General features: G+C 52.2%; 1 protein-coding gene across 1 annotated transcript in view; it reads left to right on the top strand.

Annotated features, from left to right (window-relative positions):
• TBL1X (transducin beta like 1 X-linked) overlaps positions 1–17,772 on the top strand; it is a 145,840-nt gene that overhangs the window by 124,624 nt on the left and 3,444 nt on the right. Inside the window, 10 exon segments of the mRNA XM_024756279.1 lie at positions 1–81; positions 2,091–2,223; positions 2,605–2,746; positions 3,529–3,592; positions 3,712–3,809; positions 6,093–6,153; positions 10,778–10,899; positions 14,243–14,317; positions 14,686–14,813; positions 16,574–16,739. The exon segment at positions 1–81 is cut by the window's left edge and continues 9 nt beyond it. Coding sequence (XP_024612047.1) covers positions 1–81; positions 2,091–2,223; positions 2,605–2,746; positions 3,529–3,592; positions 3,712–3,809; positions 6,093–6,153; positions 10,778–10,899; positions 14,243–14,317; positions 14,686–14,813; positions 16,574–16,739 — 1,070 coding nt within the window.

Here is a 17,772-nt window from a genome sequence, read left to right on the forward strand (position 1 = left end):
CAGCGACCGTTTCCCAGCAGAACCCACCAAAGAACGGCGAGGCCACGGTGAACGGGGAAGAGAACGGAGCGCATGCGATAAGTGAGTGCGGGGCTCCAGAGCTTCGCGCTCCGGCAGCTTCTCCCTCGTCTCTGAGTCTGGGCAAGTCCTGCAGACCCCTTCCAGGCCTGCCTGCTGGGCGGTGCATACGCGGCAGCGTCTAGGGCTTGCTTGCTCTGTGGCAGGAGGGCTTCGTGCTCTGGTTTCTCACTGAGATCCTTGGACACAGCGTTCTTTACTTGCACGTCCTCAGCTCCAGGAGGTTGCGCTACTCTGAGAACTCATCTGTTCCACCTCGTGATGACTGTCGGGCACAAAGAGGAGGCCCCCGCGCCGTCCTCCGGCCTCGCGGACAAACTCTCACCTGACACTCGGAGCTCGCGGTCACTGACAGGGCGGCCGGCACAGACAGCAAGTGCCGTCTTATTTGGTGGTTGCAGCAGGGTCCCTGTTAGGTAATGGCCCTGAAGCGTGTGGCAGACAAGTCGGAGAGCATGAATCTTGACCCAGGGAGCCTGCCGGCGCTTTGACACGCGGCTTATCAACTCGGAGACGGCTTCAGGGTCTAAGCTCAGGGTGTGTGTGCGCGTTGCACACGTGCGTGTGAGTGTGTGCATGCGTGTGTGTTCTTCCTCCTTTGAAAATCATTTCCCTCCGAGCAGCCATGCCGCCCCTGCGGGGGCAGCTCATCCCCCCGCCCCGGCACAGGCCCTCTCCCGCTAGAGTCGAGATGCAGCTCCAGCACTGCACGGGAAGCCGGGGCAGGCTGCAGCGCGGGTTATGTTACAGCAGGGTGGCTTAAAGCCCATCTGTCTAGCATCCGATGAAAAGACCTCCCGCCGGCGGGCCCCATGATCACTGTTAACGAGGTCCAAGATGACGGGATGGGGAAAGAAGAAGAAAAAATAGGTGGCTTGTACCCACAGGTCATTTATGGGCTGCCCACTCCCGTGGGATACATCCCTCAAGGTGCCAAAAATAAAGAAAACAGGAAGGAGGTACGTGTCCTTGTCTTCTTAGGCTTCCGCCCCAGGCAGCGATCATAACTGGTGAGCTCTGAGAAACCTCTGTATCTGCCGAGACAGAAATTTTGCAAACTTACAAATTGCACCGTGTATTTTAAGTCTTAACCTCTAAGGGAGCGTGGCCACGTGGAGACCATCGCCTGCCTTAAGGAACGCTGGTGGCTGGCAGGCCTTTGTTTCAGGAGTCCCTAAGCGCTACTTTTCACCCGAGGACTGGCCGGCACCCCATCCCACGTACACCGTCCGGTGGTTTCCGACTCTCACCTTGTTCCGGAAACTAGTCCCACCTGCTCTTTGCTCCCATCTTGCTACAAGGCAGGCTGTGGCCTGAATGTGGTCTCTGAAGTGATCGTTCATTCTGATCTTCAAGAATCTTTTTTCTCGTGCCACATAGGGGGAAAACGGCCACCACCCAGGGTGAATCTCTTCTGGGTGGCACTTAGCATGGCCTGTCGCCCTTCCAGAGCCTGGACCCTATGGGTCATCTGGAGGGAGGACAGCTTGGGTTCAGAAACCTGGTGGTCTGCTTGGCTTGAAAAGCATGGTACACAGACGACTCCGGTCAGAAAATAGCACTTGAGTCCCAAGACTCTGAGGGGTTGAGGGTAGCAAGCTTCCGGCAGATTGATGGCATGCCCCCGTGGTACCTTCACAGGTAGGGAGCTTCATAGATAAGCACCTCACAAGGGTGCTTCCGGGTAAGACCTGTTGTCCCGTCAAGAGAAGGAACCTTCCGCCCGCTCAGGAGCCCAGCTGGCTGTCATCTTTTCTGTCCAGTCGTCTTCCGGCTGTTGTTAGAAATTAGCCTCGCCCTAGTTACAGAGAATAAATAACCAGTTTTTATTCCTCTGTCAAATTTGGAGACTGTAAAGAAATGTCACGTATCTACTAAATTACACAGAACCCATGATTTGGTTGTAATCACCATGGGTGACGGCCAAGGAGGTTGTTTGTAAAACCCACGTGCCCTGAGGATGTTTCCTTGGTATCCCTCAGACCTGTGTCTTTCCCTGTTTCCTGTGACAGATAATCATTCGAAACCAATGGAAATAGACGGAGACGTGGAGATTCCACCCAACAAAGCCACAGTACTTCGGGGCCATGAGTCTGAGGTGTTCATCTGTGCCTGGAACCCTGTCAGTGACCTCCTGGCTTCCGGGTAAGGGTGTCCAGCTGGGGGTGCCCAGGGTCTGGGTGTCCGAGTTCTCCCTCACAGGACATGCGCTCCCCCTCCGTACCTTGTTGGTGGCATCTTCCCAGTGAGTGCAGACCAGGGCTTGGGGCACCCCGAGTACCTCAGGCTGTGCAGAAGTGCCCGGTCCAGCCGTTTTCTCAGCGGGCTGGGGAGCAATGCACAGACATTTCAAATTACTAAGTGCAAAAAAAAAAGGTCGGGAAGAGAAAACCACTGTGAGTCAGCGATATCAAAAAGACGGAGGACCCCGTGCCGCGGATGCCCGACCTAGCCAGACAGCAAGTAGTGATGAGCATTGCTGGCCCTGGGACCGGAAGCTGAATGCTGTGTGTGTTCCTTGCACAGATCTGGAGACTCGACCGCAAGGATATGGAACCTCAACGAAAACAGCAACGGGGGCTCCACGCAGCTCGTGCTGAGGCACTGTATACGGGAGGGGGGGCATGACGTCCCCAGTAACAAAGACGTGACCTCGCTGGACTGGAACGTAAGCCTCCGCCACCGCCCAGACACTCGAACGTCTGTAAACCACAGCGAGGGCCGCCGGGATGCTGACGGAGCCGGGCAGACGCAGGAAGGGGGCAGCGTTGTTGGTCAGCCCACCCTGGGGGGCTGGCCCCCGTTTCTGAGCGCTCCTCCCAAGGCCCTCCGTGTTGGCGGGCCTCTAGCTGGGTATTCGGTCGCCACACGTTGGCAGGATGGAGTCTGGTGGTTTTGTCGGGGAACCCGTTCTGCTGGCGCTCTGTGAGTTGTCACGAAGGAAAGGTGACTTTCCACCCTGACGCTTCAGCACCTGTGTTACGTGCATTTAATACGTGAGAGACACAGAGCTCTCTGACTTTTTTTTTTTTTTCCCTGATTGGAACCTCTTTTGATTTTCTTGCCCTTTATCATGTTTATGCATATTCTGTCATGTCACCACTCTTCCCTATTTGCACACATCCTTAAGAGCTCACCTAAGTCTCCAGGAGTCTCACGATAACTTTTCGTACCGTACTGTTATGGACGTCGTCAGTGGTGAGGGGTTGCAATGCGTTTTCCTTGCCCCCTCGCCTCCTTGATGGTTGTATGCGGGGAGCCTGTTGGGTCTCACGTTTTAACTGAAGGGCAGTGCGAGCTAAAGTAGGCCAGCGTGACTGGTGAGTCTCGTGACTGGGAACCTGTTGTTGACCTCAGGTGCTGCAGCCCAGGGGTAATGTGAGGGGCTCTTTTCCACTGCTGCCCCTACTAAGCTGCTTCTGTTGGTCTGTGTTTCTCTCTGGCCTGCAGAGTGATGGCACACTGTTGGCTACAGGTTCCTATGATGGTTTTGCAAGAATATGGACGGAAGACGGTAAGTCCTGACGCCCTTGTGTTGGGGTCGGAGAGGAGGTGCTTGGCTTGTCATCATCCGGTGAACAGACTGAGGCTCGGAAGTCACCCCGCTTGCTGTGTTTGTGTTTTACGTACCAGGTAACCTGGCCAGCACCTTAGGCCAACATAAAGGCCCCATCTTTGCCTTGAAATGGAACAAGAAGGGGAATTACATTTTGAGTGCTGGAGTAGACAAAGTGAGTGTTTGCTTAAGATACATTGCTGTGATCTGTAGATGCTTGTGTATGTTTAATCTCAGATAACATCATGCTTTCTATGAATTCTGAGAATTCTGCCTCCCGTTAAGAAATCAGAAGGCTCTGTTTTGTTTGTTTCTGTGGTTTTGGTCTTAGTGTTCATTTCTAACACATCGTGTCTTAACGTACCGTAGACTGCTCTACAGACCTTTATCAAAGCTCTCCCCCGGCCCGTCACACCTTTTACCTTGAGGTTCATAGTTCAGTGATAGAAAGAAGAAAATCCCCAAATTGCGTTTGTCCACTGCTTGAAGAAGCCCACTGGCGTGGGGTGTCCTCTGCATAAACTTACCCCACCCGCCCAGAGTGATCTTAGGAACACAAACGGTTTTCTCTCCCCAGGCTTCCGTTTTCCCAATCTGACGACGTGTTGCTTTGCGCTGTAGACCGCAGGCTTCCCTGAGGGCAGGTGTAAGGTAGACACCCAGGCGAGGGGCGAGGCTCACTGGGATGTTGTGGCCCTTTTCACAGAGGGGGAAATGGAGCCCCAGAGAACTTCACTAATTTGCCTCGGGACACATTGGTATAAAGTCGGATTGGAAGCTCAGGCCCTGGACGCCAGTAACAACTGCCCTGTAGCTTTCACACTCTCCCAGAGAATTCTTTGCATCTTCAGGTCCTCCCTGCCCCTGAGGCCGTTTTTTATAATCATTTTGGATTTTCTACCTGATTATCTTCTGTTTCTACCAGGCAATGAACTGGATGGTTAGTGGAAATGCACATTTGGAATTCTAGTAGCCTCTGAGTCAGACACTATCTACCATGATTAGTCAACCATGGCAGGCATAATAGTTACTTTCTGTAAAGTGATATATTCTCGGGGAGGAAATGTAATTTAGGGATGTGGACTTTGACCTTCAGTGCGAGCTTAACCCAAAGTGGCTAAAATGTACTTCAGTTTCTTGAAAGCTTTTGTGTAAGGAATACTTTCTTTTGCCCAGTGTATATTTAACGTTAAAACATCAACAAGTTGTTATAATTATTGATGGTAGTAGGTGAAATTGTGTCAGAATTGTGGAAGGGCTTATATGTTCTCTGCCTTGCCAGATTTGTGAGTGGCTCCATTAAGAAAAAAAGTTATACTCCATCAAACAAAAAATTGTTGGGAATTCCCTGGCAGTCCAGTGGTTAGGACTCCGCACTTTCGCTGCCAAGGGCCCGGGTTCAGTTCCCGATTGGGGAACTAAGATCCTATATAAGCTCTGCGGCGCGGCTCCCCCAAAAAAACAAACTGTTAATTGGTCTAGAGCTGACAGAGCGTTTCAGAGATACTCATTGCTCTGAGTACTTCCTCTGAAAATTACCGCTGTTGATACGAAATAGAACTAGTTCTTCTTAAAGTAAAATCTTTATTAAACGTCATTGACGGGGAGGTGTAAAGGTTCCGATTCAGTTGAAAATTCCAGTTGTTTAAGAACTAATTCCAGTGGTCTTCATCGAGCTGCCAGATGGCTTCTTCCCTAAGTGTCTCCCAACATTAGTACGTTCGTAAGCATTTGTGATTTACTTTGTTTTCCGGGGAGGAGATCTTTTTTTTTTTTTTTTCTCCTTATATATAGACCAATAAATCAGTGCCAGACCCCAGTGTAACCCAATTCTCTACTCTGTCTAGTGATCCCAATTCATGGAGTGAGTGACGGTCAGGGGAATTTTCAGAAATACCCATTTCTGCAGCTTTTCATTGGGAAAAGTGCCAAAAAGGTGTTTATCGTTACAGTTTTTTCAATAGTTTTTCATGTTTGGGGATAAGGGGGATTTCCCACCAAACCTGCTAGTTTTGCGAGTCTCAGTTCCCGCTGCTGTGTCTGGTGGAGTAACCAGCGCACGTGGCCAGCTTCATGAGTGGGACGACCCTCCGGACCGTTAAGTGTGTGAGAGACACCCTGGATTCCAAAGACACGGGTGAAAAAGAGAATGCCAGATATCTCGTTGATACGAGTATACTGATCTTACGTTGAAACGATAATATGTTCGCCATGCTGGAGTGAAATAAATTTTGTTAAAATTAGTTTTACTGGTTTCTTTTTTAATTTTTTAGTGTGGTGACTGAGAATTTTAAGCTTCCTGTGTGACTTGCATGCTATTTATATACGGTGGATTGGACAGTGCTGTTTTAGAAAAAAGAGGGGCTCACTGCATTTTTTTATATCATAAATTTTTCTAGAGAAAACTTTGCAAGAAGAAGAGTAACTAACTTTTTTTTTTTTTTTTTGCGGAGCACAGACAACAATAATTTGGGATGCCCACACAGGAGAGGCCAAACAGCAGTTTCCGTTTCATTCCGGTGAGTATTTTTTTAAATTTCCCTTTTTATTCTTCGTCATTCAAAAATAATAATTCAGAGTCCTAGGAGGAAGCACTGCTCTTGAGGTCTCCAACATACAGATACCCTCGGCGCTCGTTCGCTCAAAAGCTTCATTACAAAGCTGCGAACCAGCCCCAGCACTGATGTGGGCTCCTTTCTGTTGCTGCCCCAAGGGCGCTGCGTCAGGGGCGTCCCTAAGACCTCGCCCAGCTTCAGCAGTTCACCCAGGAGGACTCCCAGGGCATGCAGCTGAATTCATAGCTCAGATATATTACACTAAAAGGATACAAAGCCATGTCAGCAGAGGGCAAAGGCACGTGGGGCGAGATCCAGACCTTCCAAAGATTGTCTCCTGATGGAGTCGCGTAGGACATGCTGGGTTCCCCCGGAAGCAAGCGGTGATCATGCGTGTGAAAGGTCGTGTGAAGTCAGCAGAGCCTGGTGCCCAGCATTTCTGGTTCGTAGGCACCCTGTGCCCGCCTGCACCTGAATTCTTCACTCCCAGGACGAGCGTGGGATTCAGTATAAACCACGTGTTTGCACAGACGGTGGAGGCACAGAAGCTGTTCTTACCAGTTAGGGCATGGTGGGAAATCCGAATTCCCAGACTCGGGCCGACGCCATCCTTGCCGCCAAGCCTTCCTACAGGGAGCAGCGTCAGGCCTGCATTGGTCTTGCCTGCACGGATGTGTAGCTGCTGTTCTCGACCGCACACGTTGGTGTGTGTGTTGGGTCCTCACCAGGCCACGTGGGGCAGCCAGGGGTCTACGGAGTCCAGGTTCCCAGATTCCCACGTGATGCTTCATGTTCCGTGTGACTGAGTCCTGTTGTTAGATGTGGTCTCTTATCTTAGGACAGAGGTGGAAACTAATAAACTGTTAGGAGAAGCTGGCTTGAAGTCGACAGCAGGGCGTAGGTGCCGCTTCCCTTCACGGGAGGCGTCTGCTCCATTGAGAGGGAATCGCTGAGTGTACAGGGTGAACATTTTACTGTGTCAGGTGGCCCTGGGACAGTGTTTAGGAGGGGATCAGAGGGTCTTTCCTGCTGGGTATTTCTGGGTGCCTGGTGATGATCTGAACCAGAGGACTGGTCCCGAGGACTCCCCAAGACGGTGCATCTCCTCCGTGCCCAGGGAGGGCTCCACGCGGGGGACATGGTCCTGCAGGGAGCAGACTAAGAGGAAAGGTCCCGACAAGGCCTTGACATGACTGTGACACATGCGTGGACGCCAGCATCTGTTACTCCACGCGGCACTCCATTCCCTCCTGACGGAGGCAGACCTGGGAGGCGCCAGCTTGCACCCCGCTACCCTGGAGAGGCAGCCCATCTCTTCCACGGCTGTCCTTGGCACCACACCGGAGACACCTGCTGGGGCTGCCAGTGAATTTTTTTGTTGCTTTCATCTGATACCATTGATGATGTGGAAGTTGGTGGACGTTTTATAGAATATATTTCCCCACGAGGAAATGGACAGGGCTCCAGGAGCAGGCAGCTTGGCATCCCAACCTGTGTCTGTGTCTGTGTCTGTGTGTGTGTGTCTGTGTGTGTGTGTGTGTGCCTGTGTGTGTATGTGTCTCTGTGTGTGTGTGTGTTTGGAGCGGGCGGAATATACAAAGCATTCACCACTGTCTAGTTGCACAACATTTCTGTCATCCCATAAGGAGACCCCTTACCCATGAAGAACTCACTCTCCATTCCCCCTTTCCCCAGTCCCCGGCACCCCAGTCTCCAGGTTTTGATCTGTGTGCGTCGTCTCCATGTCAGACTTCTGTGCTGTAGGCTCTGCAGGCCAAAGCAAGTGAGTCTGGTGGGTTTCCATCGTGTTTGGCATAAATCCCAAGACCATCCCTACCTTCGCTGTCGGGACGGATGCAGTGACAGGGCAGAGGCGTAGAACCCCAGGTGTGCTGACTTCCGTGCTCATGTGGTGGGGGATATCTGTGATGAAGAGAGCTCTGGCTTCTGTTTTTCAGAGAATGATTTGCCCAAAATAGCCATCAGTAAGGTTCGTCTAACAGTTTTATCTTAAGAATTCGTGTACCAAGGCTTCCAGCAGAAATTCGTATTCCCAGAGCATTCCCAAGGTCCGTGGGATGGCTTTCCATCCCGCAGACCACATGTCTCTTGTGTCGTGAGAGAGCTTCTCACCTGCGGTGTTGCTGCCCACGAGGTCGACCCATATCCCATTGCTGGGACAGGAAGCTCTGTGTGTTGTTTGCTCTTGCTTTGTAGTGACAAGTGGTGTGGTAGAGACTGTCCAGGATGGAAGGAAAGAAAGGGTGCTGTTTTTCAGGATGAAGCGCAGGCAGGCAGAGCGGTAGGGGCACCTTTCCTTAGCATTTGATGGGTTGATCTGTGAAACCGCCTTGCCCCGTAGGTGTTCGCCATGAAGGGCTGGTGGGGCGCGTCCGCTGTTTACCAACAGCAGGAGGTGTCAGCTCAGAGCCTAACGGCGTTCCCCCGCTCAGCAGTGACGAGGAACAGTTACCAATCGACTATTGATAACACGCGACGGCTTGGTTAGGTTCTCAAGGGGGTTCTGCCGCGTGGAAAAAGCCCGTCTGCAAGGGTCACATGCTGGATGACGCCATTGACATAACATTCTCGAAACGACGAAATTTTAGATGTGGAGCCAGAGTTGAGGGGTGGTCCAGGGAGGGCTTTGTGTGCTGATAACGTGGCACAGGGAGGGCCTCGTGGTGATGGAACAGGGTTCTGGATCTTGACTGCGGTGGTCGTCACACAGGCCTGCGCGTGTGATCCAACAGTGGCGCACCGCACACACGTGGTGCGCGTTCACCTTCTGGGTCTGGGCGTTGTACTGTAGCGGGCATAAAATGCCACCAGTGGGGGAAGGGTACAACGTGGGGCCTCTCTATTACATCTCTGCAGCGTCCTGCGATTCTGTAAGCATCTCAAAATTAATTTTTTTTAAAAAAAAAAGCGAAGTAATGCTTGGCTGTACCTAGACTGCTGCTGACGGTCAAACCTCATTGGCCAAGTGTGGGCAGGGAGGCCACACAGACCCCCAGAATAGCTTAGCCCTGTTACCTGTCCCCACCCACACTGGATGGTGAGCTCCTGGGGGGAGGGCAGGGTCCTGGCAGCAGCATCGACACAGAATGGGGCCAGACACCTGAGTACACAGCGTCCTCCGTTTAGGTGGCAGGGGTTCAGCGCACGTTGATTCTTAATGGCCAGGTGCTGGTCACCAGCCCCCGAAGCGCCCGCCAGGTTGTCCGTCTTCCAGGCGCACGAACTGCACACCCCACTGCAGAGGCTGGCCCAGGAATTCGTGATTTGGCTCCTGCAGTGTCGTAAAGAGCAGCAGAGCAGCTGTGGCTCTGCTCTTCGCTCTCCGGCTCCCGGGAACATGCTTCTGACCAAGTGGATCCGGTTCCTTTGTTCCACTGGGCACACGTGGGAAATGCAGCAGAAACCGTGGGCCCGTGCGGAACCGCTCTGCAGGGGGTGTGACACGCAGAGATGCACGCCCTGGGCTGTTGAAAAAGCCTGCTGCCTCCCGGCCACGTCCTCCCACCCGTAGCCTCTGAGTGGGGACAGAGCTGGACAGGGGAGCCAAGGGGATCCAGCCCTGCAGCTGTGGAAGGCCGGCGCGTGTGCACGGGCGCACCTCTTACTTTAAGGCTGAGCACGGGAGGGGCAGTCCGAGTTAGCGTATCCTGAGGAAGCTGGATTCTTCTCCCGATTCAGTGCTGACCTGCCTGTAAGAAACACACGTGGGACATGGTTAGGGATCGAGCTGTCGATGAAGATCTCACCAGGGGCTTGCAGGACTTAACCCTCTGTTTGTCCAGAAACTAGGAAGTGTGTGGAGAGAACAAAGATGCTGAGTAGTCTCTCGGGGAGGTTGGGAGAAGGGAAGAGGGCCGTCACCATCCCCCAAACCTCACAGAGCTCTTGGGGCCACTTGTCCCTGAGAAAGGCCCAGAAGCCAGAGGCAGTGTTCACCATAAGGTCACTTGTGTCCCCTCAGGCTGTCCCCTTGTCAACAATAAGCATCCTCCAGTTGATGGAATGCATTAATTGTGTGGTGGGGGATTTTTTTGGGCCGCGGCACGTGGCCTGCGGGATTTCAGTTTCCCAGCCAGGGATGGAACCCGGGCCCTCGGCAGTGAGAGCACGGAGTCCTAACCGCTGGACCACCAGGCAAGTCCCTGTGGGAGATTTTCTCAGTGCGGATACCTTGAACGTAGGATATGAAATCTTTTTCCTCTCCTCTCTATCTAAAACAAATCCAATCAGCCCAGCACACTGATATTCCTGGGAGCGGCAAGGTGCGGGAGAAGACGGCGTGCTTCTCCCCTACCCTGTCTCACCTGTGCCAGGGGAGCAAGGGACTGCGCTTATGCCACCCGAGGTGTCACGGGGTCTCGCTCCGGAGGCCTCTGGGCATCCCTCCAAATGTGAAGGACAGACTTTCAGGTCTGTGGGGGACAGAGGCTGTGTTCACACTGGGGGTGCTGCTTTATCTTGTCCTTGGGCATCTTGACTGTGCTGTTACTTCTTCTAAGTCACCTGAGCTCTGTGCACGACTGCTAAATGCAAATGTTCCCCCCCCCGACCGTTTGCTGCTCCACAGCCCCCGCCCTTGACGTGGATTGGCAGAACAACACTACCTTTGCTTCGTGTAGCACAGACATGTGTATCCACGTCTGCAGACTCGGCTGTGACCGCCCGGTCAAAACGTTCCAGGGACACACAGTAAGTGCGGGTTCTGACTGTGGGGCTTAGGTTCGTGCGAATGTGCTGGGAGCTGGGAGCTGGCTCCTCCCTGCCTAGGGTTAAAGGATACTGTGGCTGCAGACCGGTTCTTGCACAGCCCACTGCTCCTTGGGCTGTTGTGGCTATCTCAGGTGATTGGCTAACCCAGTTATCCATCTGGGAAGGCAGTGTAAAAAAAAAAAAAAAAAAAGTGACCTGAGATGTTGGATTTTGCAGGAAAGACTTTAAAGTAGCTATTTTTAGACTATATGAGGAAATAAAGGAAAGGCTGTTTGTAATGAGCGAATAGACGCGGAAGGGCAGCAGAGGAAGGAAAACAGTTCTTAAAACAGTCAAGCGGAAATCTCAGAATTGAGAGGGAGAACGTCTGAAGTGAAAATCTTAATGGACGGTGGAGAGATTGCAGAAATAAGGTTAGTAAACCTGAAGAGAGATCACAGAAACTAGCCAATTTGAAGAATTGATAAAAGATTGATCAAATGAATAGAGGCTTAATGACGTACAAGACAGCGTGAAGCACGCTAGCATTATATGTGTAATGGAGAGAGAAGAAAAGAACAGAAAAATTACTTGAATCGGCGATTTTGCCAAATTTTCCTAAATTTGGTGGAAAACATCAACATTCAATCAAAGAAACTCAAGACACCAGCTGACTTCTCACTGAATTCCTTTTTTTAATTAATTAATTTTTTTAATCGAGGTATAGTTAATTTATGATATTATATAAGTTTCAGGTGTACAACATAGCGATTCAAATTTTTGAGGATTATAATCTGTTTATAGTTATTGTAAAATATTGGGTATATTCCCTGTGCTGTACACTATATATCCTTGTAGCTTATTTTATTTATCTATTTATCTATTTTATATGTAATAGTTTGTACCTCTTAATCCCCTCCCCGTCTTGCCCCTCCCCCTTCCCTCTCCCCAGCAATAACCGTTGGCTTGTTCTCTGTATCTGTGAGTCTGCTCCTTTTTTCTTATATTCACTAGTTTGCTGTATTTTTTTAGATTCCACATGTAAGTGATAGCGTACGATATTTGTCTGACTTAGTTTATTCACAAAGCACAACACCCTCCAAGTTCATGTTGTTGCCAGTGGCAGAATTGCATTCTTTTCTTGTCTGAGTAGTATTCCATGTGTGTGTGTGTGTGTGTGTGTGTGTGTGTGTGTGTACACCACATTTTCCTTATCCACTCATGTATTGATGGACACTTAGGTTGCTTCCATGTCTTGGCTATTGTAAATAACGCTGCTGTGAACACTGAGGTGCGTGTGTCTTTTCAAACTAGCGTTTTTGTTCTCTGGATGCATCATCAGATCCTCCCGCATAGCCCATGAGGCTCTTCGCAGCCTTTCCCTGGCAGATCCCTCTAGTGTGCCACGCCCCCGCCTCTACCCCAGTCCTCCTGGAGGACCTGCTGGCTTTGAGCACCTCACACCTGCACTGTTCCCCACCTTTGACTCACAGCATCCCTTGCCGCTCACTTACCTGACATAAATTGCATTGTGCTTGGCACTTGCGTGTTCCCTTAGTACCCACTTCCTCCAGCATCTGTCCCTACAGGTCCCTGCTTCCAAAAGAAGGTTCTTTCAGAGCCCAGGGACCAATTGTCCCGTTAACATCTTGTCGTGGCTATAAACAGACCCTTCTTTTTTAATTTTTCTGACCTAAACTTACTTCTCCTCTACGCCTAGACCGTCCCCGAGCTTTTACTAGGAAATCTTTGTGACTTGCCGTACTCCCCGTTGGGGACTTTCGTGCCATCGCACCACCTGGCTCTTTAAACGGGTCTCATTGCAGCCCATCATTCCGCACACGCTGTGACCTAAATGTAGTCGAGCTGATTTCTTCCCGAGACCCCGTGAGCCGTTTCTGGGTGCTTTCTGGGAACTGTGACTTGGGCTGCAGAGGGAGGGGGAGGAAAGTCCACTTGCACCCTGGAAGATGCGAGGGGGTTCGACTGGGGACAGTCAGTGGGCACCAGCTCCCTCTTGCAGGCAGGCCCTTGGAGATGCGCCCTCGGGTTCTGTTCTCAGCAGTTACGCTCAGAGCCTCCCACGCTGCCCTTGTCCCCGGTGCGCACCTCTCACCAGGCACCGCTTCTCTTGGTGTCCTCCTGGGTCCGCTTGCCTGTGTACATACACTCTGTCCGACTGCCTCGACCTCCCGGGCTCACCCACAGGCCTGCTCCTTGTACTGCAGGCTCCAATCCCTCCCTTTTTTCTGGGCCTTCCACCACGGGTACCACGTGGAACACAGACGCAGCCTTATCCCTCCCTGTCTCGCACCGTTCAGCACTCAGTGCCCTTAGCAAGTAGCGTGACCATTACCATTTATCATCCAAACCAGAGCACTTAGCAGCGTGGGATTAATTGGGAAGTTAATTATGGGTGTGAAATGAGTTAATTGTTAGGCTGCAGCAACAGGCATGAGGGAACGGGACGGGACGGGGCTCCACGGTCTCCCTACTAGAAATGGGAGGCCCGAGACCCGCGGCTGGCTCCCGCCGTCTCTCCCCGGCCCACCCCGCCGGGCACATCGTTCCCCGCCTCCACTCAGCTGCAGGTGGCTCCCTTGCCCACGGGAGCGTATGCCTCGTCCTCCAGGATTTAGCCTCGAGGTCCCCTGGCCCCCAGAACCGGAAGGCCGCCTGCGGCCTTGTTCCTTTCTGCGCCACCCCCCGTCCCCTTCGCACACTGGCCCGCCTGCTAGAGCTTTCCATATGGGCCGAGTTACAGCGTTCTGTTTACTTGGCTGTTTGCTCTGGAAATGGCCAGGTGACGTGTGCTCGTCTGCGTGTGTGTGTTCAGGTCACATCGTCTTGGGCCTGGGTTTACCCCTCTGGGAACCTTGCTTCTTTACGTTTCCTCCCCCTCCACTCAGCACCAAAAGAGACATGTCCTGACAGATTTAGACAGAGCGGGTAGCTGTTGTATCAAGAGTGAGCAGGAAGATGGCTTTCCGAGTGAGCTTTAAAATAACTACTGGTCTTCCTGGTTTTACGTGCTGCCCTCACTCTGTGTAAATGCATTGGGCTTCCTTCCTAGTTGTGGTTGTTTGTTTGTTTTTTTCCTTAGAGAACTAAGACGAGGCTGGCTGGTTATGTGTGGCCTAGGGCTGTACATTTTGTATCACTGAGCTAGGCGGAGTAAGGAAAGGGGGCATACGCGCGCGGCCTGGGGCGTGTTCTTTTCCATCCAGGGTGGATGCCAGTAGGCTTTCTGCAGAGAGGACGGTGCGCTCCTTCCCCCTGCTGGAAGGTTGCATTACTGCGCCCAGGCCCTTCTTTCTTTTTCAAACCCTTTGCTCTCTTTCAGAATGAGGTCAATGCCATCAAATGGGACCCTTCTGGGATGTTGCTAGCGTCCTGCTCTGATGACATGACATTAAAGGTAAAGCATTCTAAAAGGCTGAGCCGTTTGACCCCAGACGACCCCCTGTGCTCGGTGCTGGTCTTAACATTCGCTGCTCCCCCAGCTGCATATTCTGTTCTGAGCGCTGTTCCCACTTGGCAAATGGCGAGTCGCTGTCCTGCAGTGACCTCCTGCTTCATCCTGCCCTTCCTGCGGCCTTTCTCATGGGCGCCCCCTAGTGTTCAGCCGGCCCCTCTGTTGGCCAGTCTGCCAGCTGCCCACCCCGCTGGGCGGGAGCTTCCCAGAGGCGGGAACCTAAGGAACGCTCCCAGCAGGGATGGTGGAGAACCTCCCCCGGTGGGAGAAGCAGCCGTTGTTGCTCACCTTGTCCCCAATGTGTTCTCTAGATCTGGAGTATGAAGCAGGATACGTGTGTTCATGACCTTCAAGCTCACAGCAAAGAGATATATACCATAAAGTGGAGTCCCACCGGGCCAGCCACCAGCAACCCCAACTCCAACATCATGCTAGCAAGGTAAAGGGAAGACAGCCCTCAGCCCGGTCTCGGTTCCTAAAAGCAACCGTGCTCACTGTGGCCGAGCCAGCAACGTGGCCGGGAAAAGTTATTCGTATCCAGAGAGCCCAGAAAATATTGCCAAGTTGTCTTCCAAATGTGCTTACACCCTTCCAAAGTAAATGGCGAGGCGGCTGATTTTGAAAGGGCCCCGAGACATAAAGTATCACGTGATGGCTAACTTGAGGTAAGGACGGTCTTAACCATGAGGCTGGCGAGAGGAATCAGTGTATGTCCAGGCCCCCGGCCCTTTGCTTTCCTGATGGAGAAAGGAAACGATTCGGCTTGGACCTCGGGCTTGGTGTACTTGGTCCAGCTTGGAGCTGCAGGGGGCGAGAATGCCGAATGGTGAGAAAGTCTCCCCAGCCGCAGCCAGATCTGACCTGTTTATACAGTAAGCGCCCCCCTCCCGCCAAGACAGCAGCACTGGAGGCAGAGGAGCGGCTAGTCAGTCAGATGCCAGGATTGAGAAGAGCGGTTGTAAGTCACCACGGTGGCCTCCGCAGGACGACCTCACTTAGGCTGCAGTCAGCAGACTTGTCCCCGTGCTCATTGGACCCCATGCACGATATAATGTTCCAATCCCAATATGCTATTTTAACACGAACCTTTAGAAAAACGAACGAAAGAGATTCTGAGGCTGAATTTCCGGATTACTTAGGGGTCCGGAGACCGTGATCCAGCAGAGCGTGGGTGTGTGTTTAGCTGTTTGGCCTGGGAAAGACCAGGCTTGCAAGGAATGTTTCCCTGCCAGGAAGCAGGAGTGGGTTGGTTCTATATAGGTGCAGAGAACAGGGTTGTGGGGAGAAGTGGCAGGTGGTATGGCCCTCCTACAAATGAGGGAGAGCCCTCCGTCTTTGTTGTGTAGCTGTGGGGTGGGCGGCCTCGCCAGGCAGCAAGGAACTCTTGTCACTGAAAGGACCGACCCCAGGCCACCTCTTAGAAGACACTGGACGGAAGTCCCACATTGGCGGAAAGGCCGATCCAGAAAGACACGAAGGCTGTTACTCTCTTGTTTCAAGTAACTGTCCTGAAATCCACTTAAATGTCTAGGGTACAGAACGCTATCTTCTCTCTTTTCTCTATAACTTGGAAGGTGCTTTGTATCACGTGGCACCCGTTACGAGCGTAAGCGATCGTTCTACTTAACGAGCATAAAGGGACATGCTGCTGCCTCTAAGTCCCTGCAGAGAGAAGGAGCGCCGGGTAAAGCGTCTTTGTGCTGTGTACTCTTCTTTCAGATTTGGAAATTACTGAAATTTGCAGCTCCCAGGAGTGCGATTGTGTATTTGGATGCAATTATATTTTAATTCTGTACTCGCTCGGTTTGGTATTTCCCCAAATACGGCTCTCAGCACTGTTTTAGTTGGCAACGATAGATGTTGTGTTGGTAAGTTGTGGGAGCACTTCAGAAAATGTAGTGAATACAAAAGTACATATCATTCATATCTTAGAAAAACACACAGACAAATGAGTGTGGATGTCAGTTTGTTTCCCTCGTAACAGCACCCAAGAAAAGGAGAAGATTTGTTTTACGACCGTGGCTTTGTTTTCAGTATATCTGGTTCACGGTTTAGAAGAGGAAGAGTGTACCCGCTTGTTGTCTCTCGAAACGTAAGAGCCAGGAAGGGAAAGCAGCGCCCGCTGTCCGTGCCACGTCTTGGGGAAACAGTCGGGAACCCGCGTGTGTTGTGGTGACGTTTTCTCTCCCGTCTTTCCAGTGCTTCGTTCGATTCTACAGTTCGACTGTGGGACGTGGAGCGGGGTGTTTGCATCCACACGCTCACCAAACACCAGGAACCAGTCTATAGTGTAGCTTTTAGCCCCGACGGGAAGCACTTGGCCAGCGGCTCCTTTGACAAGTGTGTGCACATCTGGAACACTCAGGTAATTCCCTGATTCCCACTGCCCACTCCTCTCCAGAGGGAGCGCCCCCATAGTCGTGTTTTTGGTGGCCCACGCCCGGAACAGCAACCAGGGAATGAGTGTGTGCTCAGGAATGCCTCACCTCAGACGCGGAGCCGTGACACAAACCCCAGCTCCCCGGGTGGACCCCAGACCCAGTGCCATCTGCCCTGTGTTCCGTGGGGGCGGTCGGTCTTCCCCGCCAGGGACGCCCATCGACCCGTTACTTTTTCTGAGTCCTTGGCAGGTAAGCCTTCCACCTGCCACTTCCTTCTCTTGGGCATGAGGAGTCACCTTGGAAGATCGTAACCCAGTCCTCTTCCCACCCGAGACGCTGCCCTGTGGGTACTGAGGTCTAGGTCAGAAGTGTCATTCCATCCGAGCTTTCCAGGGGGAACGGCCGTCCGGGGGGAGGCCAGCCCTGACCGCCTCTGCTCCACACCAGCTCCTGTCGCTTCTTCAGGGAACAAATCAAGGACCGTGGGGAATATTCGTTGGCTGTTGTCATGGCATTTTGATTTTTTGAAGGGAAGTGTTTTATGTTTGGGTAGCAGCAGGAATGTCCCTGTTGGTTATGCTGTCACAGAAGTCAAAGGAGACGGTGTTTGAGTATACTGGGCTCTTGTGTCTCCTGCTGATGGAAGAGAGAAATGTGCTATGGGAGGGATCACTGCAGACAGCCAGCAATCCGTCCTGTGTGGCCTCGGGATGGATGAAGTGGCCTCTCCTCTCCTGGTTTTCTGGGGTTTTTCTTTTGTTTGTTTCGTTTTGTTTTTTGTTTTTGTATTTTTTGGCCACCCTGTGCAGCACGTGGGATCTTAGTTCCCCGACCAGGGATTGAACTCGTGCCCCCTGCAGTGGAAGCGCCGAGTCCTAACCACTGGACCACCAGGGAAATCCCTCCCCTCCTGTTTGTTCCCACGCTCCTTCCTGATCCCTTTAGACCTGGGTGGCATTTGGATGAATGTACTTTCTCAAGCCCGCTCCCCCTTGTGGCTGGTGCAGGGGGGCGGTG

Source organism: Neophocaena asiaeorientalis, unplaced genomic scaffold (genome assembly GCF_003031525.2).
Source record: "Neophocaena asiaeorientalis asiaeorientalis breed wild unplaced genomic scaffold, Neophocaena_asiaeorientalis_V1.1 scaffold69, whole genome shotgun sequence".
Taxonomy (NCBI): domain Eukaryota; kingdom Metazoa; phylum Chordata; class Mammalia; order Artiodactyla; family Phocoenidae; genus Neophocaena; species Neophocaena asiaeorientalis.